Genomic DNA, 25,421 nt, shown 5'->3' with positions numbered 1-25,421 from the left:
CTATTTACCGTGTCCCCCGCCGTGATATTGCTGAAATATTGCTAAAAGCGGCGTAAAACCATACTCACTCACTCCTTGTAAAGGAATCCCTAACACGGTTATCAAGTAAAAACACATTCTCGGATATCTATATAAAGCAATCGAGTTCCATCATCATGAAATGATCATGATGCAAATAATCGTCTTTTAGCCTTCCAATACCTCTCGGAAGCCTCAGCAGAAAATAACATGCCCTGATTAGACAAAGTTAATGCTCACGTGGACATATATATCTCCAGCGTCGTGTCGGGGTTCTCAATGTATGGCCCTGTGTATCCCATATTTGTCGATAATTGAGGTCCCGAGATATGCACCTCGTCCTTTGATGTCGAGGATGCGGGTCTAATTGAAAATACATTACATTTCACAATGTCTATTATACTCCCCAAATCCTGTTCCCTTATTAGGATATCAAAGGGAAGTCTAATGTATTACTCATTATATCAGTTGCAAAGTGTAACTGATTTCTATAATGGTACCTGTTTGACAGACTCCATGCGAAGCTTGTTACATTATGAAGAGGACCTTCAAACAGGTATTTTTATGTGTGAATTTATGAAATACGTTTTAAGCACAACATATTATACCGCTAATTCCCATTACGCAATTTTCTCATGAAGCAGCCCGACAAAGTGGCGATGGTTGACGATCCTCGGTCCAATTACAGTAAACTACGGTTATAACGAACCCGCTTATAACGAACTGACGGATAAAACGAACTTACTTTTTGGTCCCAACTACTTGCTGTAGTCATGCTGTATATGTACTTATAACGAACTACGGTTATAGCGAACTAAAATTAGTAGTCCCTTTGAGTTCGTTATAACCGTAGTTTACTGTATGTCACGTGGTGTAGCTCCACTGTGAGCTTTTACCATTCATCACGACTCTTTAGACGCGTTATTATGATACAAATATATTGCGGCAGGGAAATCTTTGACAATATATTTATGTTACACACATGCACACCCAAATATACATATACAGACAATTGTCATATTTTTTCATGTATATTATGATTAGGTACATGTAATAATTACATGTTCTTCCTCATGGCTGGTCTGTTTCTTTCGACCGCCTCCGAGGTCTAGTGGTAGAGCGTCCGCCCGGAGAGCGGAAGGTCCTGGGTTCGATCCCGGGCCGCGTCATACAAAAAGACGTTGAAAGATTGTACTTGTTGTTACCCTGTCTGGCGCTCGGCATTAAGGGGCTAAAACAAGGACTGGTCGGCTCGGAGTCAGTATACTGTGTCTGAGTGGGGTATTCATGTTAAACTGCGGCATGGTATCTCAGTGAGCTAGCACTATAAATCGGCATCAGTCCGGACTAGTACAAGCAGCCACACACACACATACACGTGCATGCACGTCGCTATATAAGTGCAATAATCTTGGACGCGACGTTAAACCCAATTTCACCTCACCTCACCTCTGTTTCTTTCTGCATACGAGTAAGACTTTCTGCTTGGATTGGCAGCATGAAAACAAGGGAATTTGGTCAAGACGTTAAAACTAAGACAGAGGTATATCGATGATCTGACATCGTTCAATAATGGCCAAATAGCCGATTCCTTTCCTCTGATTTACCTACCGGAAGTAGAAATGAACGACACCAGTGAAGCCACCTCATCTGTTTCATATTTAGATGAAGATTCAGAGTGACAATAAAGTATCCACAAGACTGTATGACGAGGGGGGTGACTTCAACTTTCCCTTTATGTCGAACAATATGCCAGCAGATCCGGCCTTTGGCCTCTACATTTCATTACTTTTGAGGTACAATCGAGCATTCTCTGTCTACGATGATTTAAAAGAGCGCCCTAAAGACTCGCACAACGTTGATTTGGTTTACAACATTCAAAGCCTTAGAACAAATTTACCATCAGGGACAAAATGATGTCCGATGCAATTCCCAATTTTGACTTGTACCACATCTTCCCATTTTTCTCACGAAAACTATTGACTTTCCTTTGCGTGTATTTTTTACGGGTGTCACTGGTAGAGCAGGATACATTCACACTTTTATCATCACTATTTGATAGCGATTCATGAACGCATGCTTATGATATAGTCGGAATCGTACAACGGATTTCTCATAATTATGGAAAGTGTTTTGTCGCTTTTATTTTACATATACATTTTGTGCAGACCACTGTCACACATTATATGTATATTATGAATATATCTTGATAGGGAAAGACAGACCTGGATAGGGTAAGCCGTAAGTTGATAGGGTAGGCTTTAACGTGTAAGGGTAAGCCGTAACTTAATAGGGTAACTTGTAACGTGTAAGAGTAAGCCGTAACTAGATGGGGTAAGCTGTAACGTGTAAGGGTAAGCCGTAACTTAATAGGGTAAGCTGTAACGTGAAAAGGTAAGCCGTAACTTGATAGGGTAAGCTGTAACGTGTAAGGGTAAGTTGTAACTTGATAGGGTAAGCTGTAACGTGTGAGCGTAATCCGTAACTTGATAGGGTAAACTGTAACGTGTAAGGGTAAGCCGTAACTTGATGGGGTAAGCTGTAACGTGTAAGAGTAAGCTGTAACGTGTAAGGGTAAGCCGTTACTTGATAGGGTAAGCTGTAACTTGTAAGGGTAAGCCGTAACTTAATAGGGTAAGCTATAACTTGATAGAGAAGCTGTAGATTGATAGCTCAAGTTGATACTTGATCGGGTAAGCCGAAACGGGTAGGGAAGGATCGACCTTCATATGGTAGGATCAATATTGATAGGATTAGTTGAACCATTTGGGAAAGCTGAGATATGACACAGTAAGCTAAAACTTGATACGGTAAGTTTCACCTTGATAGGCAAACAGCGATTAATTAAAAAATAAACGTGTTGAAAAGACTGATTGGGTGACAGACAAAATCACATTTCAAAATCGGCCTTGCGTGAGTAATTAAACATTTAAATGCATTTGTTGTACAAGTTATGTTTCAACAAACGAGTAACATCAACGACATTTCGTCCAACCATTGGTATGACCTTCGTGAACTTGTCTTTGCTGCCGAGTCTTAACTTGGTGAATGTCGAGCGCACTTGAATGACTTCCACAGCGGTATCTGAAGTTTAAATGAGTTACAGGAAACGGCGTTGCTATTTCTCCAGAACGTGGATTCAGTTCTACAAAGAAAGCTACCAGAAAACGAAATGATAGAATACCCAGAGGCTTCCGCGAAGACGGGAGCTGGTCTGATTGTATCTGCGATCACGTCATTGTATCTAAAGTCTGTGCTGTAACAAAGTCAACACGGTGGGCATGTGTTGATAGGAAGGCTAAACGACTCCTGTTATGTCTCAGAGTTGACCAGATTACGCGTGAGCGACGACGAAGATCGATGTTAATGTCGTTGCTGGCCAAGAACCGAACATCCAGCTAATCATACTGCGAGGCAGGGCCCTATGCCACGCATACACCTCAACACGCGCCATTTCTAAATCGACAATCCTTTTGTTGCTTTTCTATGCAGACTTTCCATTTGCTCAATTAACAATTTCTGTAATGGTCGACCCGGAAGGCATAGAGTTCTTCTGGGAATTCTTGCATTGTCTAATTCTGTCGATTGGATCCCGCTTCCTATAGTTGCTTAAGCCCTTATGGCAATAAGTGTGAGCGGTGTCGGGCACGGGAAGAAAGGGCGCTGTCACTGGAAGTGACTAGGAATAAAGGGATGCTCGTCTCTCTTTTAAAATACTGGCTAATTCAAAGCAGATCGGAACACTTGGTGAAAGAGGACTAAATGATTCAACGGATTCTGCCTAGCACCATGGACAAAAAGATTCTATTGAAGTGCGGCATGATTTAAATCTTAGACATTTTTTTTCAACTTCGCCAAGAGGTTATGCGTTTAGAAAACACAAATGGTGGCAAACAGAAAATTACTTTAAAGTGCAGTAGGTCGTTAAATCTATGCCAGAATCGAATTGAAGGATCTCAATATTTAACCTGCATGTTGAAATTGTATAAGTAATCAATACAGGGGATATAATTCAATGAGGAATGCTGGATTTAACAGTATTTCGCACCATTGTGGTAACATTCCCCGAAGACCACCTCAGTAAGTACAGGTTGGGAATAGAACTCGGGTTTTAACTGTGAAGACCTATCGCTTTAACCGACAGGCCACCCTACTTCACCAAGTTGCCACCCAGTGACGAGAGACACGGGAATTCGCATTCGTGACGTCTCGTTTCATGCCGAGTCAGGTTACGGAAAGAGGCGAGTGGTGACGAGTACGAAACTCGCTGTGAAGAGTTGCGTTCGTTAACTACCACTATACCTAGGTAGTCGCTGGTAGTGCTTCCCAGTCCAAGTTTCACCCTGATACAGAAGGATCCTCAGTCCGTAAAAAAACCATAATGCTTCGCCGAAACTGACTCAACTGTGCGCAAAGACAATTAGTGATAAACATTATATGGATGGCTCACTGAAAATCAGTGATGACACCAGGTGTTCGCGAAAACTGCAAGCACGTCCTGCATAATCTGCATCAAAAGCAAGTGTTTATTTCTCTAAGTGGCTTTTAGAAGTTGGTATGATGAACAAGGGAGATAATACCATGCATTTACAACTCGCTGTAGATACTAACACCGTCATGAAGCAAGTGCTAACGGTGTTAGTATCTACACCGAAACGTCTGGGTCATAGTAGTAATGTCCTTTGTTCAAGTGTTTATTTGCCTCCCACAGCCGCACCCAGCAATACTTCCGCCATACGACGGCATTTTACCGAGGCAGGAGTCTCTGTACCAGCCCATATCAAAGTCTAGTTTTCACCCTTGTTTTCACTACTTTTCTGTACCCTAAACAGAGCACTGGGATTCCATTGTCCCTTGTAAAGTGTAAACCTAAAGAAAATTGTGTAATCGTTCTTGTAAAATGAAAAAAGAGACTCAACATATTTTTGGGTAGGGAAACAGGTTTCGATCTATTCTAAAACATGACAACAGTGCTTCAATTTACTGCGCTTTTGAATATATTTTTGGCCATTCAATACTGTTGAACAAATGTAACGATTTACTATTAATTCTCTGCTCACAGCAATCCAATTATCACACTACAACATTCAAACTAGGAATGAATGGGATTACATGTCCTTATTAAGTATTTGTTCTAATCCCAACAGTCAAATACACGACCACGCTTAAGTGCCTCGAACGCCATCATCCTATGCGCGGACAGTAAAAGGAGTAGTTATTTTATGCAATATTCTGACTTAACGTTAAGCCATCCGCAATATCAAAGTTAATTGGAATAACAACGTTCTCGAACAGTACTTCCTGGTGTAATTTCCACTTCTCGATTCCCTCGCCCCTTATATAAAACCATTTAATAGAGCAAAAAAACAACACCTGCGTCATCTTTCGCAAACATAAAACTTGAGTTTCATATTTGTCACCCAAACCGGGCATTACATTGGCCAAACTAATTATTGAAATGAGTTTAAAATTCTCGAAATTGGGGTCTGAAGTGTTCTAAACCAATAGGAGCTTACGAAAGCCAGTGTCTATTAAGGCTTAGAGCCTCTTCGTTCGTCGTCTTGCCGAAGGACTCCTATCCTTAGAGATAAAAGCCAATAACACGCAGTAATAACATCGGACTTGTAGCATGAAGTGATGCAGTGAGCCTGGCGCCTGCTGATGAACCTGTTTGCAGCTAACTTGCCTATTCCTGAGATGCATGGTCTGTCCCGCTGCATTAGGTATAAGGTTGAGTAACGTTGGGTGACGTGGGCGCATTAACTGTGTTGAGATGAGCTAGGGGCGAGAGGAGTCGCCTGCAGTGGGTATTGATCCCATCATTACCGACGTAAGGACGCTGAAGTCTGTCAAGTTAAACTGTGAGGGGCGGTGACTGTACTACCTCACCGCGACGACAACACCCTCGAAAACTACTGTCAAGGTAGCGTCAACAACCACCATCATAACAGAAGTAAAAAGTTTAAAATAACTATCTTATCCGCGCCAGTGGCGAGAATTGATTGGACGGACATTATTCCACGCGATTTATCACGCCGGTGGTCGAGCGATCGGAGGCGTTATTGATGGTATTCACTGAGTTTGAAAGTTTTTTCACCGGTCTAAATGACAATGCGAGCTGCTAGTGGTACAGTGGATTTATAGATGGAGCTTGTTCAGGGACAATACACTCCAAGTGTGCGAGTCACCTCATTCACTGATCACAGGGCATACGTCGGTGTAATACGATTCGTCTCATGGCGATTACGTTGACTGGGAGACACTGACCGCAGAAAATTCAAGTGTCGTCTGCTCTTCGCAGTCACAAGCAAATCTCGTCTGCACGTGATCATGAACAACGGCAACACACACCTACCTCCCGGCAGTTTTAATGGATGCCCATCAGTGTAACTGTGTTGTATTATCAATGAAGAGCCTGTCGACACTATTGGCTTCGACAACAAAGGCAGTCCCCAGTTCCAGAAACTTAAAGCCGTATTAAATCCTGGATTACTTACCACGAGAGACAATTCCTGTTATCCTGTACTTCTATGTCATAAAGACAGCTGCCGCCGCGATGAGTCCAGTGTATCACGGATGTAGAGAATAATCTGCTAATGGAATGAACATCTCTTCAGCGCTCGATTCAAAGGGAAGCTGCAGAACTATGTGCATTCCGGAGCCACGGACACGTAATACAGCTTGAAGCATACAGGTACAGACAAAGACGACGAAAACGTCTTTTTAAAATATGGCTGTATTTTCAAGCACGTGCAGAATACTGTTTCTTCAGACGCCAATTCGAATTTAAGATTATTTCTTGAACGAGTGCATTCATTCAAGTTCCAGTTTTACCATTATAACAAAGTTCTGTTAAAACGACTTGTGAAACCAAGACCTACCAGACTGATATTCTGTGGATAGAGTTCTGTACAGACATATTCTGTATCCGGATAGTCTGTGTTCGCTCCTCGGAAACACGCTGGCACATTGGTATTGATTCCCAGGATTGATAATACGCCGACATATACCTGCCCAGAGTCTGTTGTAGGAGGAGATACCGATGTACCGTTATCTTCAGTGAGGCTTATGCAACACAGTCCGCAAGCCTGCGCTACTCTGATCGGTTGGAGCACTAGCATACTCAGCATCCTCCGTCACGTCTTCGCCTCTGATATGTGGATACAAATATATACAGAGCAAGAAAATAACCACAGATAGAAACAAATAGATGTTTAAAGGCACGTCACCCAATCGTTGTTTGATGGTGTACAAGTGTTTGAATTCTCTACGCAAGATACCATAAACCAGCATTAATATTTTGAGTATAATAAGGAATAAAGGCACACACTGGGTTATTGTTTGATACTGTACTTGTGTGTTTGAGTATCTACAGGAGCAATAACCACGGAAGCAGTTTCATTAAAGGAGTTCTCTCGGATAAACTGTGCTTTGGTTTCTAGAATATCGGTGCTTGGAGATTCTGTCAAATCAGTGCTTGTGGCATTTGTGACATCAAGGTTTGGATTCTAGGTGGGCATTTTGTGGGATTCCTTCATTATGGCCAGGGTAATGTCCTTAGAGAAGGTACAGCTTTACGACGCAAATTGATGTGGGAACAGTCCTTAGAGAAGGTACAGCTTTACGACGCAAATTGATGTGGGAACAGTCCATAGAGAAGGTATAGCTTTACGACGCAAATTGATGTGGGAACAGATCGTCGCCAAGACGACCCAAGGTTGTTTAGCTCTCTGATTTGAAGACGTTTCCACAATTCGCTAAGATGTCGTTTGCCCAGATCATGGATAACCTGTTTCACACTGTCAGAAGCGTCAGTTTCTGGAGGTCAGTGAAGACCGAGTTCCTTCTGACAACCTTCTACGTCCTGTTTGGGTGCGGCGCCACGATCACGGCCAACACCCGCTGTAAAGCCAGCACCGACGAACTTAAGGCTGCCGTGACGTTCGGGATGACAACAGTGACGCTCCTTCACTGTTCACTGAGGATGGGTTCACCCGCACAAATGAACCCCGCAATTACCATCGCAATGCTGTGCACCCGCAAAATCGACATCATCACAGCGTTTTTTAATGTATTTGCTCAATGCTTGGGAGGGATCGCTGGAGCCGGGGTGTTGTATGGAGTTACCCCTGCTCGACAGCATGAATACCTTGGCGTGACCTCTGTGCATTCGGACATTGAGAGTGGACAAGCTTTCGGAATCGAATTTCTCATCACATTTGTACTTGTGTTTGCTTATTTCTCTAGCATGGACCCGCCCCATCTAGCGACGGGTACCTTCCAAGTTATACCAGCGGGTCTCGCCATTGCGATTGGTCATACATTTGGGGTAAGTGTATACCAAAGATGTTTAGTTGTCGGAGTGAAATGGAGTTTTTTGGGGGTAAGATTAGCAGTATATATCTTTTTTATATGATGCGATTGTCCCTAGAGCATGATATGCTGGCACGTTTTGAATGCCAGTGTCCTATAGTTTACACTTATTGACTGCTATCGTTTCAATTATATCATTTCATTCATTCATTCATTCATTCATTCATTCATTCATTCATTCATTGGATCCCGGAACGGCTAAGGGATGCCCATCTTCATATCGAGATGCGACCCGTGAAGATATGGCGTAGAATAGGTCTTCAACAACCCATGCTTGCCGTAAAATGCGACCATGCTTGTCGTAAGAGGCGACTAACTGGATCGGGTTGTCAGGCTCGCTGACTTGGTTGATGCATGTCATCTTATCCCAATTGCGTGGATCGATGCTCATGATGTCAATCACTGGATTGTTTGGTCCAGACTCGATTATTTACAGACCGTCGTCATATACTGCTGAGTGCGGCTTTAAACAACAAACAAACAAAAACATCAAAATGCAGCGCCTTTGGGAATAACAGTTCAGTTAATGTGAGTGTAAGCAAAATTAAAACTGGAAAAAACTAAATTAAAACTTAAGTGCAAAACGCAGTACGATCATGTATGATTCCCTTAATGACTTTATTATCATACCTGCCAGACATTTGAAGAACATAACATTTACATTTTCCTCTCATTACACTGGTTTGAGGGGATTAGTTTCCATGGCTACATTGCTACACATATCATACAGCCCATAGTGAGTTTAAAAGATGAAGCAGAAAAAGATGTCCATAACGCGATCCTTAGAATTCAATATAACAGATCGCGTGTACTCATTCCGAATACATTTTCAGGAACCGGTGGATCAAACGAACTGATATATTGATACCGTTACACGATTGGAATATATGATGAATGATGGCAAAAGACATGCACATCAGCGAATAAACATGTCGTGTTATTATGTTTGAGCGGCTGTCTATTCCGATTACAACAGTGATGAGGGACGTTGGGGTAGCCACATGGTTACAGCTATGGTTAAAAGGCCCAGGTTTGATTCCACACATGGTGAAGCTCGTTCAAATTGTACTTGGCAATTGCTGAAAACGGCGTAAAAGGTCACCCTGTCTCTTATAACATCCTTCATCAATTATATAGTTATGCAAGTCTAAACGTAGGTCTGGTGCAAACGAACCGATGACACATTCCGTCACAATCTGGACTCGTCAAACCCATTGTAAACTTAGTGTCGGATTTTAGGGTTGTATGTCAAACTGCAAGCTGAGGTTTAATGTTTCGAATTCTTGTGAAAAGCTAACACTCTCATCTCATGTCTTATGGTTGGTATACATCAAGATAATAAAATAGAAAAAGTCAACGCCAGAGAATAATCTTTTTTTGGGGGGGGACAGATCCCCCTGGGTGTAAGCCATACCATACACACATGATACCGCATTTTGTGAACGTCATTCAGGTGACAAAAAGTATTGACATATCGCTATACCGTTAGTATTTAATATTTTTGTCGTTGAGTCTGTCACAGTAACTACATGTTCGCAATGTGTCGTGTAGCTCTCCAAAATAAGTTTGTCTATATTAGAACCTGCCAGTGTGTAAACCCAATTAGTATATTGGGGACATCTGAGGCCACACGTCGCCGTGAACAGTTGTGTCCCTTTGTCATTTTAGGAGTCGCTGGTTTCAGGTACAAATAATAGGATCTTCCTGATGACGATCCTTGGTCTTTCTGCATCTGTATGGCGTCATCTTGGGCATGTACCACGCATTAAGCGGATTCACAGTGAAATCACTATAACACTGTAAACTATGGCCACGTACTCACTCTCTCACCAATATAGCTCTTGCCGTGGTTGGACTATCACCATGGTAACCAACTGGAGAACATCCCGGATAGCGTATTTGTCCCCTTTCGTTCTCTTCACTTAAGGATAGTTATCGAGTCATGCTTCATGGATTGAGGAGGACCTAAAGGACATGTGGCCTAAAGAATTCACCATGGAATATTTAGCTTTCTGTCAGGTCAACTTGACCGCTTGGTTTCACATATCTCGGAACATATACGATTAACTGTGTAAACATTGTATTGAGGCCTGAGTTTGTCACACAAAGACGACACCCAAAGCTTTAACTTGTTCGAAGGCTACCTTTAACTTGTAGAACGACCTCTGAATGTTTGGCCTGTGAAATTCGGGTGAGAATAGGTCTTCAGCAACCCATGTTTGCCGTAACAGGCCACTATGCTTGTTGTAAGAGGCTTCGTGGATACATGTCATCGTATCCCAATGTCGTGGATCGATGCTCATGATGTAAACCACTGGGTTGTCTGGTCCAGACTTGATTATTTACAGAATACAGCTGGAATATTATTTAACAAACAAACAAACTTAATGACTACCTTTAAGACACAAATCTCAACCCAGGCATCATAAAACATACAAAACATGTCAATGAGATGTGGTGAAGATAGGTGGTTATATTGTCCACTCGTCAATCCAGGTTCGATTCCGACAAAGGCAAATTTGTGAATCCCATTCTTGTACCCACCATAACAAAACTGAAATATTGCCAAGTGCGCTGTAAAGTCATACCCACTCACTCACTCATCCACTCACTCACTCACTCACTCACTGACACATGCGTCAATACAACCATAACGCTTTTTGCGCTCTGTCGTTCAAGAACACGCAAGCAGTACATTTCTAATTAAGAAATCATAGGCAGGCCGTGCGGCTTTGAAGGTTCAGTCCTCTGTTATTGCACTTTTCTTTGCCCACAGTGGAAATACACCGGCGCCAGCCTGAACCCAGCCCGCTCCCTGGGCCCAGCCATTGTCTGCAACGAATGGAGGGACCATTGGGTGAGTAAAAGTCATTGGGTATTTTAATTTCGTGCCTGTTGGCACGAAATAAAATCGTTACTTATAAAAAATGACATTTTATTTTTTATGATTGCATCTCAAGTATGGTTGTGCCTGTTGAGAGAATGGAGCATACCGTAGTTATATGAATTCACGCACCAGGCATGCGGCCCGAAACAGACACACCAGTCGCTTACTAGTATATCTGACAGAGACTATCACGGTTAGTCTGTCTTACAGACCCTCATACAAATATATATCAAATACAGCCCATGCAAGTCTATAATGTTTGGCAAGTCTAGATCACTTCAGTATCAGGAAAATGAAGAGAGTCACTGGGCTCCTTTTTATTATATTTTTATTAAGATAACTGAACAACTGTTTTTTTATGTACGATATGTTCATTTCAGAGACTAGATGTTAGTCTATATCACGGTACACGATCACGGTTATCTGTCCACCTTGTTACCCACATCACGGTGATTCCAGGAGAGAGAGGGGATCCCCAATAAGCATGTGTCCCTTGAGGAACCCTGAGTGCAATTGGTAACACGTCGCCCGTGCTTGTTCCCCAGTGAGGTGCTCTATGAACCAAACGTTAGTCTACTAGGAGGGTCCAGGACAAACACAGTCCAACGACCTCATGGCGGTCTCTACCCGTGAAGATCCGGGTTTTAGAATAAGTCCCACGACCTCATGGCGGTCTCTACCCTTGAAGATCCGGGTTTTAGAATAAGTCCCACGACCTCATGGCGGTCTCTACCCGTGAAGATCCGGGTTTTAGAATAAGTCCCACGACCTCATGGCGGTCTCTACCCGTGAAGATCCGGGTTTTAGAATAAGTCCCACGACCTCATGGCGGTCTCTACCCGTGAAGATCCGGGTTTTAGAATAAGTCCCACGACCTCATGGCGGTCTCTACCCGTGAAGATCCGGGTTTTAGAATAAGTCCCACGACCTCATGGCGGTCTCTACCCTTGAAGATCCGGGTTTTAGAATAAGTCCCACGACCTCATGGCGATCTCTACCCGTGAAGATCCGGGTTTTAGAATAAGTCCCACGACCTCATGGCGGTCTCTACCCGTGAAGATCCGGGTTTTAGAATAAGTCCCACGACCTCATGGCGATCTCTACCCGTGAAGATCCGTGTTTTAGAATAAGCCTCACGACCTCATGGCGATCTCTACTCGTGAAGATCCGTGTTTTAGAATAAGTCCCACGACCTCATGGCGATCTTTACCCTTGAAGATCCAGGTTTTAGAATAAGCCTCACGACCTCATGGCGATCTCTACCCGTAAAGATCCGTGTTTTAGAATAAGTCCCACGACCTCACGGCGATCTCTACCCGTGAAGATCCGTGTTTTAGAATAAGCCTCACGACATGGCGATGTCTATCCGTGAAGATCCAGGTTTTAGAACCAGGATCGGGTGGTCAGGCTCGGTGACGTGATTGATAAATTTCATCGTATCATAAATGAGTGGATCGATGCTTGTGATGTCAGTCACTGGATTGTCTGGTCCAGGCTCGATTATTTACAGATAGCTGTAATATAGCTGTAATATTGCTGAGTGTTAAGCAACATTCTGTCAACGCACATGTTGACGGGGAATTAGCTCTTTGGGGAAAGAAGGACAAAATCGACATCACTGTCCAGGAACGCTTTATGCACAACATGTAAACAATAAACAACAATTGCACAATGAGCGGAATACCTGCTCTGACAACACAAACACAGCAATGAGCGGACCTTCAAGCTCAGGCGTACAAGAGGTGAGCGGAGCTCCAGCTCACCTCAGGGCGTTTCCTACGAGCAGCATATCCTGCTCGAGGTCGTCCCTACACCAGCACTCGGAATACCAAGCCTGACTAACACCGTAGTAACTGTGTAATGGTAGCACATATATAGTACTGAACAATGGAAAAACAATGACGTTGCTCTGGACATGGGACTTCCGGGGGTGACGTACCGACACAACTCAGGGGATGAACAATTAAGGCAATAAATGTCATACTATAAATAACAGTAATGAACGGGAAGTGATAAAGTAGCCCAGTTTGGCTGTCAGTCAATATACAATGAAATGTTGGTGAGGATTAACAACGGGGATTAGCGCCTAAAACGTAATGACAATTAAGTTATGGAGACATGGCTACAGGGTAATTTGCCTATGGAGTCAAATGTACTTCAGGCAATGGTAGTCATAAATCAGTCGCTATGACAAAACGAACAAACAAACAAATCATGGCGATCTTCCATTGATCATTCCACTGGCCAGAGCTCCAGATAAGCTGCGTATCTGCGTGAAATTCGCATCAGAAATGCAGAAATACGCAGTAAAATATAATCCAAGCGTATCAAATACGCAACGAACATTACAGATACGCTACAAAAATAAAATTTGTGCGTATCATCAAAATATTGTGAAGTAACCCTGCGTATTCGATTAGCAAATCAGCAACTTATTTTGAAATTATAAACGGGCATTCCGTCAACCTTCCAAACTCCACGATGACAGTCACATCATGATCATTTGCCATTACACTTTCGTGTGGAAGTATCGTGGTATTTTTGAGTCCTATAAAGCTCTCAAACCCACACGACACCAGTTTGCAGGGACTAGATGAATAGTGTTTTTAAATATTTAACTTAAATACCCACATGTGTAAAAACTAGTGGGTAACAGAAATTTGAATACGCAGATAGAATTACTGATACCCAATGATTTTAAAATGCATGGGTAAAATACCCACAACACCAAAAGCTTATCTGGAGCTCTGCACTGGAGAAGGGTCCCTAGTACCCTGTATTTATTTCTTGGGACATAACCGGTTCAAGTCCCCGACGTTTGTTTCCGGGCGTGCATGCCGGTCTCCATAAGGAAGTTCAACGGTAATACCTCACTCCTGTCTTTCTGAAGGGCTCCCAGGTCAGAAAGACCCACAGCACCACATGCTTGTATGTTAGGTCCAAGAACCCGATGGTTGTCACCCAGGTTGTGACCAGTGCAGGACTGAATACGCAGTGCTTGGTCAAGGGGCCCAGGTCGTCACCAGTGCATGACATGCCCTAATAAGCAGTGCTTGGTAAGGGGGCCCAGGTTGTGACCAGTGCATGACATGCCCGAATACGCAGTACTTGGTCAGGGGGCCCGGGTTGTGACCAGTGCATGACATGCCCGAATACGCAGTGCGTGGTCAAGGGGCCCGGGTTGTGACCAGTGCATGAATACGCAGTGCGTGGTCAAGGGGCCCGGGTTGTGACCAGTGCATGACATGCCCTAATACGCAGTGCGTGGTCAAGGGGCCCGGGTTGTGACCGGTGCATGACATGCCCAGATACGCAGTGCGTGGTCAAGGGGCCCGGGTTGTGACCAGTGCATGACATGCCCAGATACGCAGTGCTTGGTCAGGAGGCCCAGGTTGTGACCAGTGCATTACATGCCCGAATACGCAGTGCTTGGTCAGGAGGCCCAGGTTGTGACCAGTGCAGGACATGCCCGAATACGCAGTGCGTGGTCAAGGGGTCCAGGTTGTGACCAGTGCATGACATGCCCGAATACGCATTGCTTGGTCAGGAGGCCCAGGTTGTGACCAGTGCATGACATGCCCGAATACGCAGTGCTTGGTCAAGGGCCCAGGTTGTGACCAGTGCATGACATGCCCGAATACGCAGTGCTTGGTAAGGGGGCCCGGGTTGTGACCAGTGCATGACATGCCCGAATACGCATTGCTTGGTCAGGAGGCCCAGGTTGTGACCAGTGCATGACATGCCCGAATACGCAGTGCTTGGTCAAGGGCCCAGGTTGTGACCAGTGCATGACATGCCCGAATACGCAGTGCTTGGTAAGGGGGCCCGGGTTGTGACCAGTGCATGACATGCCCGAATACGCAGTGCGTGGTCAAGGGGCCCAGGTTGTGACCAGTGCATGACATGCCCGAATACGCAGTGCTTGGTCAGGGGGCCCGGGTTGTGACCAGTGCATGACATGCCCGAATACGCAGTGCTTGGTCAAGGGGCCCAGGTTGTGACCAGTGCATGACATGCCCGAATACGCAGTGCTTGGTCAGGGGGCCCGGGTTGTGACCAGTGCAGGACATGCCCTAATAAGCAGTGCTTGGTAAGGGGGCACAGGTTGTGACCAGTGCATGACATGCTCGAATACGCAGTGCCTGGTCAGGGGGCCCGGGTTGTGACTAGTGCATGACATGCCCGAATACGCAGTGCTCGGTCAGGGGGCCCGGGTTGTGACCAGTACAGGACATGCCCGAATACGCAGTGCGTGGTCAAGAACCCAGGTTGTGACCAGTGCATGACATGCCCTAATACGCAGTGCTTGGTCAGGTCGCCCAGGTTGTGACCTGGCTGATGCCGTGTCATGGTGCCCCCGACCCGTGCTCACACTGCATGAACCAATCTGTTTGACATTCCCACACTCGATTATGTACGCTGCACGCCCGGTGACACACTTGTCATGCTATGCAACATTCACGCTCTCGCTTATTCCTCTGAGAGCTAAAACAATTTGTAACGCAGCACTATTTCAAACAGAAGTGTTCTTACCAAGGTCACAGAGGACAGCTAAACCTAACCATGTTTGTTTGACTGCAAAGAGGAAGACGGCCATCGGGGATGGACAATAACATGTTAAAGATCTACGAGAGAAGTGCAAGTTGTCGTTGCTTGATGTGTTAATCGAGAAATCAGCTTTTTGGGGTTAACCGATACAAGTTGAAAGTCTGCAGAGGCCTTTGCGCTTCTCTTGGCAAAGTTACATCCACACGGCGACGAGAGACACCAAGATGGCGCCTCTCATTGTCTACCCTTTTGGGAAATCGAAACTTGGACTAATGCTTGAAAAACGAACGCCCCTTCCACAAAGCTTGCTGAAGCTTGATAGGACGGGACTTATCAAATGTCAAAGGTACACTGATGTATCTCCAGGTACAAATGCTGTGTGTTTATGAGCTTAGATAAGATCATGCGCGCACTCTTCGTCACATGTCCGGCGTAATGGGGAATGGCGCCATGAACCGGGGACTGGCTTTAAAGAGAAACCATCGCCTGACAAATGCTGTTTTCCACACGGGACCTGCTTTGTTAATAGTGTGAGTTCACTCTCAATTCTAATGCTAGTGATCTATAATAATATGGATTTAATCATTACAAATAGAAGCTAGCAATTAAAACATTGGCCTGGAGGTATTGATACCCGTGATGTATCCTCTGGTGGATGAAGGGAGCCGGTAGGTGATAAATGAGGAATAAAAGCATGATTAAAACTAGATTTTGCAGACGCGGGAGTTCCAACAATATGGATTTCGTGTGTATAAACAGTATTTGAAAAAGATGGCGTCTGATTGATGCTGTGGCGCAATATCGGGCTGTATAGATCAAGCTCCGGGCAACCAGACGGTCCCTTGTGATCCTAGTCTCCAGAAATGGGGGACTGAGGTGAAACTAACGACGTCAATGGCTTGGCGTTGATATTTTTCGTATGTCGGTCACAGGAAATGAAATGTATGAAGCAAAATGGATAAAAAGTTTAAGAAAGCTGATACTCACGAAACATTGTAAACTTGCGAGGGATAGTGCAGGTGTACGGGAAACTGTAAACATCCAAAAGGCATTTACTTCTGTTTGCCTGCACATCGACCACGTGGTCTAGTGGATAGAGCGTCTGCCCGGAGAGTCGGTGGTTCGAGTCTCGGTCGCGTCATACCAAAAGACGTTTTAAGCTGACACTCGGTATCAAGGTGATAAAACAAGGACTTGGCGCCTCTGAGTCAGTATACTCTGTCTGAGTGGGACATGCATGTGTGTAAAACCAGCACAAGTGGGGACTTGTACAAGCACCCACGCACACACGCACACACGCACACACGCACAAACACACACACTAGAAGTGCAAAAATCTTGAACGCGACTTTAAACCCCATTTTACCTCATCTCATCTGTAAGAGTATGTTCATATAGAAACATTTTTCACTCAAAAAATAGTTGAAGAGCTTAGAGCTAAAAGGGGCCAAAATGCACTTTGGCCCTTTTTGCATGTTATTGCATAAATAACATCTTGTCTACCTGTAGAACAAATATTGTATGTTTTCATGAATGCGTTTTTGAAATATAGCTACTTCTATAGCTAAATTCTATAAAGGGCCAAAGTCAAGTTCCAAAAGGGCCAAAGTCACTTTGCTAGATTTTGGCCCTTTTAGTTCTCATTTCCGTGTGTGGTTGAGACTAGTTGTCTGAGACAGATTTTGAAAGTTTGGACCCTATTATTGTATTTCAACTATTTCAACTATTTCAACAAACTTGGCATTAGTTTAAAAGTACTTCAATAGCATGTGTTTGTACTTTCAGTAGTAGTTTATCAATCTCACATGTTTAATCCCATGCAAATGCCTGAGGGTAAAAAAGGGCCAAAATACAGACATTGGCCCTTTCCATCCTTACACAAATTAAAAACGTAAGTTTATTTCCTTTTTTGAATGTTTTTTTATATAACAACATTTGAGTGCACGGGTGGCCCAGTCGTCTAAGGCGCCGCGATTCGCTGTGCAGAGTTGCATCCCTTGGGCACGCCAGAAACCTGATTGTGGGTTCGAATCCCGTTTCGATTATGTTTCTAGGTTTGTCAGCACCATACCCGTGCTCGTGGGTTTCACCGAAGTGATAAACGTCTAAGACCTGCATCACATGGGGTTTTCCTCCCACATTAAGCTGACACGCCGCGATATAACTGGAATACTGTTAAAAGCGGCGTTAAACCAAACTCACTCACTATAACAACATTTATATCTCTGCTGTCAGAATGCGTTAATGTCTCGGAATGTATCGGTAAGAAAAAAGTTCATCAACATGCATGATATCATGTGTTTTCATCACTTTTCTCAAAACAGACTCCACATGACATTGGCCCTTATGGCTCTAAGCTGTTCAGTTTTCATTCTTCAAATGAATCTTTTATCAGAACGGCAATGTCAAAGAAACGGTGTACATTCAGTCCCCGTGAATAAACAAATCTATATACAATTACTCAGACAAACTCAGTGTGGGCCATCAAGATCTAGTCATCTCAAACTACCGTCAGAACATACATCTGGTCTGTGTACAATGGAAATTACTGAGCCCGATTGCGGGAGAATGTTGATCAGACGGGCGGTTTAGGGTGACGGGGTCGACCTGGCCGCCAACAATCGATACGATCTAAGTAGATAACTTCATATCTCACAATCACTTCCCTCATTAAGTTGTCTATAGAACCAATGTGTGCTGACCAGTATTGTCAACACGGAAAGGAACTGGTATTGAGTGGTCAGTAGACGCTTGTTAGGTGCATTGTGGTCGATAGGGGCCCACTGTCGAGTCGGCAGTGTCACTCGGTGGCCGATGTGGGCCGGGTTTGATGTTAAGGGTCATTTACAGTGTTAGATGGGAACCGAGCGAGTTCTTCAAGGGTCTTGTTCAATGTTCGAATGTTCAAAAAGTCCTGCTCATTCACCGGTAGTGGCCTATTGTTTTGTCTATGGATCTTTCTTCAGTTGCCGATAATGGTATAATTTCGATAGTGTCCTTGTGTATTGTGACCGTGTCATCCCAAAAGACGTTAAAAGATGGTACTTGTTGTTACCCTGTCTGGTGCTCGGCATTAAGAGGCTTAAACAAGGACTGGTCGCATTGGGGTATTCATGTTAAACTGCGGCATTGTAAATCGGCATCAGTCCGGACTAATACATGCACACACACACACACACACACACACACACACACACACACACACACACACACACACACACACACACACACACACACACACACACACACACACACACACACACACACACACACACACACACACACACATAGCGCTATGTAAGTGCAATAATCTTGGACGCGACGTTAAACCCCATGTCACCTCATCTCACCTGGTGTGTCGTACAGGTATGGAATACTGTAAGGGACATTGCGAGATCGCGAGAATGTCCCTTACAGTATTCCATATACAGGGATCTTGTTCAGTGGCCAATGGTGGTCAAGTGTGTTGTACAAATATCTTGCTCAGTTGCCGTGGCCGATTGTTTTATACAAGGCTTGTGTTTTCCAAGGGTCTTGTTCAGTGGCCTAGCGTATTTTCGTTTGGGGGTGGTGTGGTGCGGTTGTGTGTGTGTGTGTGTGTGTGTGTGTGTGTGTGTGTGTGTGTGTGTGTGTGTGTGTGTGTGTGTGTGTGTGTGTGTGTGTGTGTGTGTGTGTGTGTGTGTGTGTGTGTGTGTGTGTTTGTGTGTGTGTGTGTGTGTGTTCAGTATGGTGACTTTCTGTATCGTTCGAGATTGCTTGTTCAGTCGCCGATGGTGGCTTGTTCAGGACCAGAGGGCGTTTGTTAAATAAGCGATAAGCTTTACCGTTTTTGGTAATGATCCAGAGTATGTCACCATAGCTATAGTGGATTCCTCTACAAAAACACTAGGGACGAGTGACTTTCCAGATTTCATATATTTCCAATTTTGTATATACTATGCCATTGTGTCTTGATATGGTTGTATTGTGTGAAGAATATTAAGAAATTTAAGGACAACCAAAACCTATAATGTTGTTATTAGAAACCGAAAATATAATCAGTACGTTTAAACAGTCATATCGTGATCACGCTATTGATTTTGCCGATGTCATCGGTGTCGAAGTTGTAAAATGATATTTTGATTTCAAGCAAATATTGCTGAGATGAAGAGTGAGCACAAAAAGGCCTAATGGCGACGTGCTGAAGTGCACGGAGGAGGAATGTTCTCGGTAACTTTACTTCACCATCTGTGGTTTGCGGGAACAATATAAAAGACGTATTTAGAAGATCTTAGACGCCAGTTATCAAATAAACCAGTCAGCCTAACTTTCAATTGTTTAAAGTGTCTAATGGTTTCAGACGGGACACATCTTGAAATGTGACAAAACTGTCTGCGTGGGTTTACTGTAATTTCAACAGAAATGTCATTAACCGACAAATTCTGTGTAGAGTATTCCACGGTGTGAAAGACGTAAAGTATTGAATAGAAAGAATTTCTACTGACATTAGTACTTCTACGTAGGCTGTGAAAGTCAACATGGCGCGGTTTATATTGACTTCCTGTCACATCCGGGCACTAACGAAGGAGTCATTCCCTGTCATATATAAGCTGTCTGATCCGTTTAACTAACGAACACAGAAATCCTTTTATTTGTATAATTATTGAGACATATCAGATAATTGAACACGATTGTATATTTTTCGATATTTGACTAACGGCCTAGGTGGAGTTGGAAGGTTAGTTTTACATGTAACCGCTATCGATTTGAAGTCTACTAATTGGCTTTGTTTTTAAGCTAGGCAGGTGATAACGAAAGCATTGCCATTATTTATCGACTATTCCTGTTTTACGACCACGAATGCCTTCTCGTTAACGGTGATCTGTCCGTCATGTGATTAGCTAATTTCCTAATGGCCAGTGTTAATGTTCTAACTGAAGTAACCATATATTTGCAGGTCTACTGGGTCGGACCGATTCTTGGCGCCCTCCTTGGAGGCATCACTTTCGAATACAGCCACGTCAACTACACCGGAAGTCGTCTGCTACGTCGATCAAGCTCCACACGTGATGATAGTGGTCTCGAGGCACGTGCGAGTAGCAAAGAAAGCGTAGATTTGCCCACTGAGTTGACCTTCTCTGTCAACATGCCCGACGACCCAGATGTCTGACTGGGAATGTACAACATCGCTTGCGTTGAAATGGACGATGGAGAGGACTCAGAGATATGACCACAAAAAAAATGTCGGAGGAAGGACTCACTAGATATTTGCTGCGTTGTGAGGCACTCTGATAACGATCAGTCATCAGCCGTCCGTGCGTGATGTTCTAATCAGATAACCTGTCAGATACGGGCTGTGATGTTTTGCACAAATGAAGAAAAATCCTTTGGCTTCTGAGCCGGAAGCTTATTGGACTGTGGTGAATTAACCAGAGATTCCGTTGCCCTGGCTGTGGTCGTTTTTCCCACGGCAAAGTCAAAATGATGACTGATAACTGCAATCCACGATCTCGGGATCCGCCTTCTGGGGGTTACATTTGATATTTGTCAGATTAAACTTCAAATGCTTCTGTTATTAATATCCTTCATCGTTGAAGGACTGCGTTCTGCATAAAGATGCAGTAACGTTCATAGCTGACCTTCTTGCGTGTCATGATAGACATGGCAAAAATCAAGACGTAGAAGTCACTGTGACCAGTCATCGACTCACTTATGAGTGATGTCTGCGTATGAATGTTCAGTCTTGAATTCATATATTGCTATTGTTGTCAGTCCTCCATTCAGATGTGTTTGTTGGAGTGATAAATACAACAATGGACAAAGGTGATTGTGTGCTAGACAGGACTGAGACGTCTTACGTAAGAGGATTTGACCGTTCTGAAAGGACAGATATACCGCTGTACATTTATTCCACTTAGCAGGAGTGATGACGATGGTACAGCTAATATACCATGGACTATATTTACACCACAATGGAGTAATTTTCATAATGTTCACCTGCATGGGTGCGGTACTCGCTTGCTACAATGCATGAACGTATATACTTTTTGTGATTCATCGAATGACCCTGATAGCCAAACAGCACATTTTTAAAAGAAACAGATTTGTTTGGTTAATGTGGAGGTTTGCGATGGGGCTTTTTTTCTTATTTTTTATAGAGCTCCGTGAATTGGGGAAATCCTGTTCAGGCTAAAAACATGTTGCTTCGGGATATTATTTAGTGATTCTTTTGTCTCAGATCTCGAAAATGTCACGAGTGTAATAGGTTTTGGTACCTTTTGCTATTTTTCACCGTGATTTAGTGTAAGTGTGGGTCTAAGACATTATACTCTTCCCACTCTTCACCCCACATCTCTAGAGCATTCCCCCGAAGAGATACACACAGGGTATCTCACTGCGTATAGAAAGAGTAGTAAGTATTCTGTGTAATCTTGTCCGTGTTTTTTAACATTCCGTTGGGTATATTCCATACTTTCCAACACTGACCCTCGTACCAAAGATACATATCATGATATTCTGCAGTATATTACAGGCTTCAGTAACATCCTTAACACCATTTAGCAATGATTGTAGATATGGATTTTTGCACTTAATACAAGATGTTTCGCACTTCATACAGAATCGTTGTTTTCTACAAAGGGTATATACTCACCACCAAAAGAAACGTGAATACTTTATATGTTGGTTAATAAAAATTTATATGAAGACGCACTCATATTCAAGAGATATTAGATTGGTTCGAGGCACAGACGAACATACTGGGATGTTGTTTGAACCGATGCTCATGAACGCATCACATGTGACGTCATAGATCCATGACTCGAGATGCACCATTTGTCTCGTGCAGGATTAGCCTGTAAAGTTTGTGCATCATATTGTGATAAGAATAAAGTTACTCTGTGGTGACATTTGACTGATTATTAGTTTAATCACTAAGTGGTACACATTGGAAACATCTCTTCTTAACGTATATACTTCTCTATATGTTTCTATGGTTCGCGTTTCTTTTGGTGGTGAGTATATTTTCCATGTCATCAATTTCAGCCGGAAGAGGGCCCAGCCTCTCGCCATGTAGGCCTTTTAAGCGTTCAGACATCGCCTTTCCCGCAGTCAAACACTTATGCTTTTTGTGATCTAAATTAATCTATCATTACCGGATTACCCTAAACGTTCAGATCGTTCTAATATTGGCAACGTGTGAACCTAGTATAGAAATTAGCGCATTAAGACTCTTGATGTTTGGTATCTTGACACCAAAGATCTTGAGTTGAGACTGAAGACCTATTGTAAATCAGAAGGGTTGTCACGTTAAGGCTATCTCAAGGAGAAAGGAGCTTTGTTTGGATTGATGGAGAGAATCTGACCCAAATGTCTTTTTATAATCAAATTTACCATCCTAAACTGGCTCCAACAGGAGATATCGCTCGGGTGACATCAAGCGATATCTACATTGCATCACAATACTTTGCAGACCATTCTGATGCCATTTTACTATGACGTCATAATCAAGGGGGCACGGGTGGCCCAGTCGTCTAAGGCGCCGCGATTCGCTGTGCAGAGTTGGAGTTGCGTCCCTTGGGCACACAAGAAACCTATGATTGTGAGTTCGAATCCCGTTTCGCCCCGATTATGTTTCTGGTTTTGTCAGCACCATACCCGTGCTCGTGGGTTTCACCGAAGTGGTAAACGTCTGAGACCTGCATCACTTCGGGCTTTCCCCCCACATTAAGCTGACACGCCGCGATATAACTGGAATACTGTTAAAAACGGCGTTAAACACAACTCACTTACTGACTCACTATTTGATATGTCTTCTTGTATACGTCATTCATGTTTTCTAACATAAATAGTTCATCCACGACATTTTACCTTATGTAGAGTCTGACTGAAGGAATAAATTCAAATGTGACTCTACAAACCTCATCACCTTAAAACGATTCTACGATGATTTTTTTTGTTGTTGTTTCGCGCCGCACTCAGCAATATTCCAGTTATACAATGGCGGCCTGTAAATGATCGAGTTTGGACCTGGCAATCCAGTGATTGATATTGTGAACAACGATCCATTCCGTCGGGGTATGATGAAACTTTATGAATGACCGAGCCTGACCACCCGATCCATTTGGTCGCCTCCTACAGGATAGGTTGTTGAGGACTTATGCTCACCCTGAAATCCCCATGGGTCTGATTCTACATTGTACAGAGAATAACTGGCCGTTGTGAGTGAGTGAGTGAGCTTTTATGCCGCTTTTAACACTATTACAGCAATATCATAGTGGAGACACAAGAAAAGGGCTTCACACAAAATACCCAAATTGGGAATCGACCCGGGTCTTCGGCGATACGAGCGAACGCTTTAACCACTAGGCTACCCCACCGTCCCTGGTCGTTGTTCTGAGGAAAATTTGTTTCATTATATGAACGGTATCACAAAAAATCTTTGAAAACTCTCCCAGCACTATCTCCATTGGTTAAAAAAGCAAGGGCTGGGTATCCTCGATTATCGGGGAGAAATTATTTCTATTCAATTTTCATAACAACTTTCTTTAATTTCTTTAATTTGGATGTATTGCAATTCGTTTTGAACATTATAGTTCGATATCATAAAATGTGTTTTGTTTTGCTTATTTTTTTCGTGAACACCCGGTGTCATTAATGATTTTCAGTGATCCATTCATATATTTTTCACTGCTATTTTGCTTTTCACGCCCCAAGAATCTGTTTGACCAGATACTGGAGACTAGTTAGTCCCTGCCGTTGCCGTCTTGAAGGAATGCGCAATGTTCACTCAGTACTGGGTAACATTGTCAGAATGTTCGCATAGAATGGGATTGACCTTATCCTTAAATTTTCACACAGATTGTTCGCAATAATATAGACGAACGACACCCCATAACATGTACATCGTGTTCAATAGTATTAATAAAAAATGCCCTTAAAAGTTCTCATGCAAGCGAAAGCGTATGAACCCAAATCGAATCAATTCGAAACAAATCAATGCAACACTGAGATTTCTTAAGAATAAGGAAAGTGTTTTGCCATTCTTATTTAAATAGTAACACTCAATTTCTCGAATTATTGATATAGTTTATCTAAACTGCCGGGCAAAAGAAAGTATAAGCCCATATTTAATTCTGGCAAAAATGTTTGTTTGTTGTTTAACGCCGCACTCAGCAATATTACAGCTATATGACGGCGGACTGTAGATAATCGAGTCTGGACCAGACAATCCAGTGAATGACAACATGAGCATCGAGCTACGCAATTGGGATACGATGACATGCATCAACCAAGTCAGGGAGCCTGGCCACCCGATCCCGTTAGTCGAATCCTTCAATCATAGTCGCCTTTTACTGCAAACATGGTTTGCTGAAGACCTATTTTAGCCCGGGTCTTCAAGGAAGGGCTAAAAATGAAAAAAAAGGTTATTCGATTGTGATGTAATGACCAGAGAGAAGCAGTTGTTGAGTGAAGATCAGTTTGAGATGAGACATTGAGCCTAGTAACGTTGGAGTTTATCTGTCAGATCCATTGTTCAAGTGTATACTTTCCGCCCGGCCGTGTAGTTCCGCAGAGTACAAGGACTTAGTTAGTGTACATTGTGGTTACACAGTAC

The 25,421-nt window shown here is 43.4% G+C and overlaps 1 protein-coding gene across 2 annotated transcripts; it reads left to right on the top strand.

Annotated features, from left to right (window-relative positions):
• Positions 1-5,725: 5,725 nt before the first annotated feature.
• LOC124142348 (aquaporin-4-like) lies at positions 5,726-23,343 on the top strand. Of its 2 annotated transcripts, XM_046510893.2 has the most exons (4): positions 5,726-7,584; positions 7,679-8,347; positions 11,168-11,248; positions 20,763-23,343. In XM_046510893.2, the coding sequence occupies exons 2-4, from the start codon at positions 7,781-7,783 to the stop codon at positions 20,973-20,975; spliced, it is 861 nt and encodes a 286-aa protein (XP_046366849.1). In that variant the 5' UTR covers positions 5,726-7,584; positions 7,679-7,780; the 3' UTR covers positions 20,976-23,343. The 2 variants fall into 2 exon arrangements, with proteins under 2 accessions (XP_046366849.1, XP_046366764.1); XM_046510808.2 differs by having other exon boundaries at positions 5,726-8,347.
• The last annotated feature ends 2,078 nt before the right edge of the window (positions 23,344-25,421 follow it).

The sequence above is a fragment of the Haliotis rufescens genome, unplaced genomic scaffold, assembly GCF_023055435.1.
Source record: "Haliotis rufescens isolate VD_foot unplaced genomic scaffold, xgHalRufe1.0.p SCAF_474, whole genome shotgun sequence".
Taxonomy (NCBI): domain Eukaryota; kingdom Metazoa; phylum Mollusca; class Gastropoda; order Lepetellida; family Haliotidae; genus Haliotis; species Haliotis rufescens.
The sequence above is the reverse complement of the archived record's forward strand: the minus strand, read 5'-3'. Positions and strand labels throughout refer to the sequence as shown.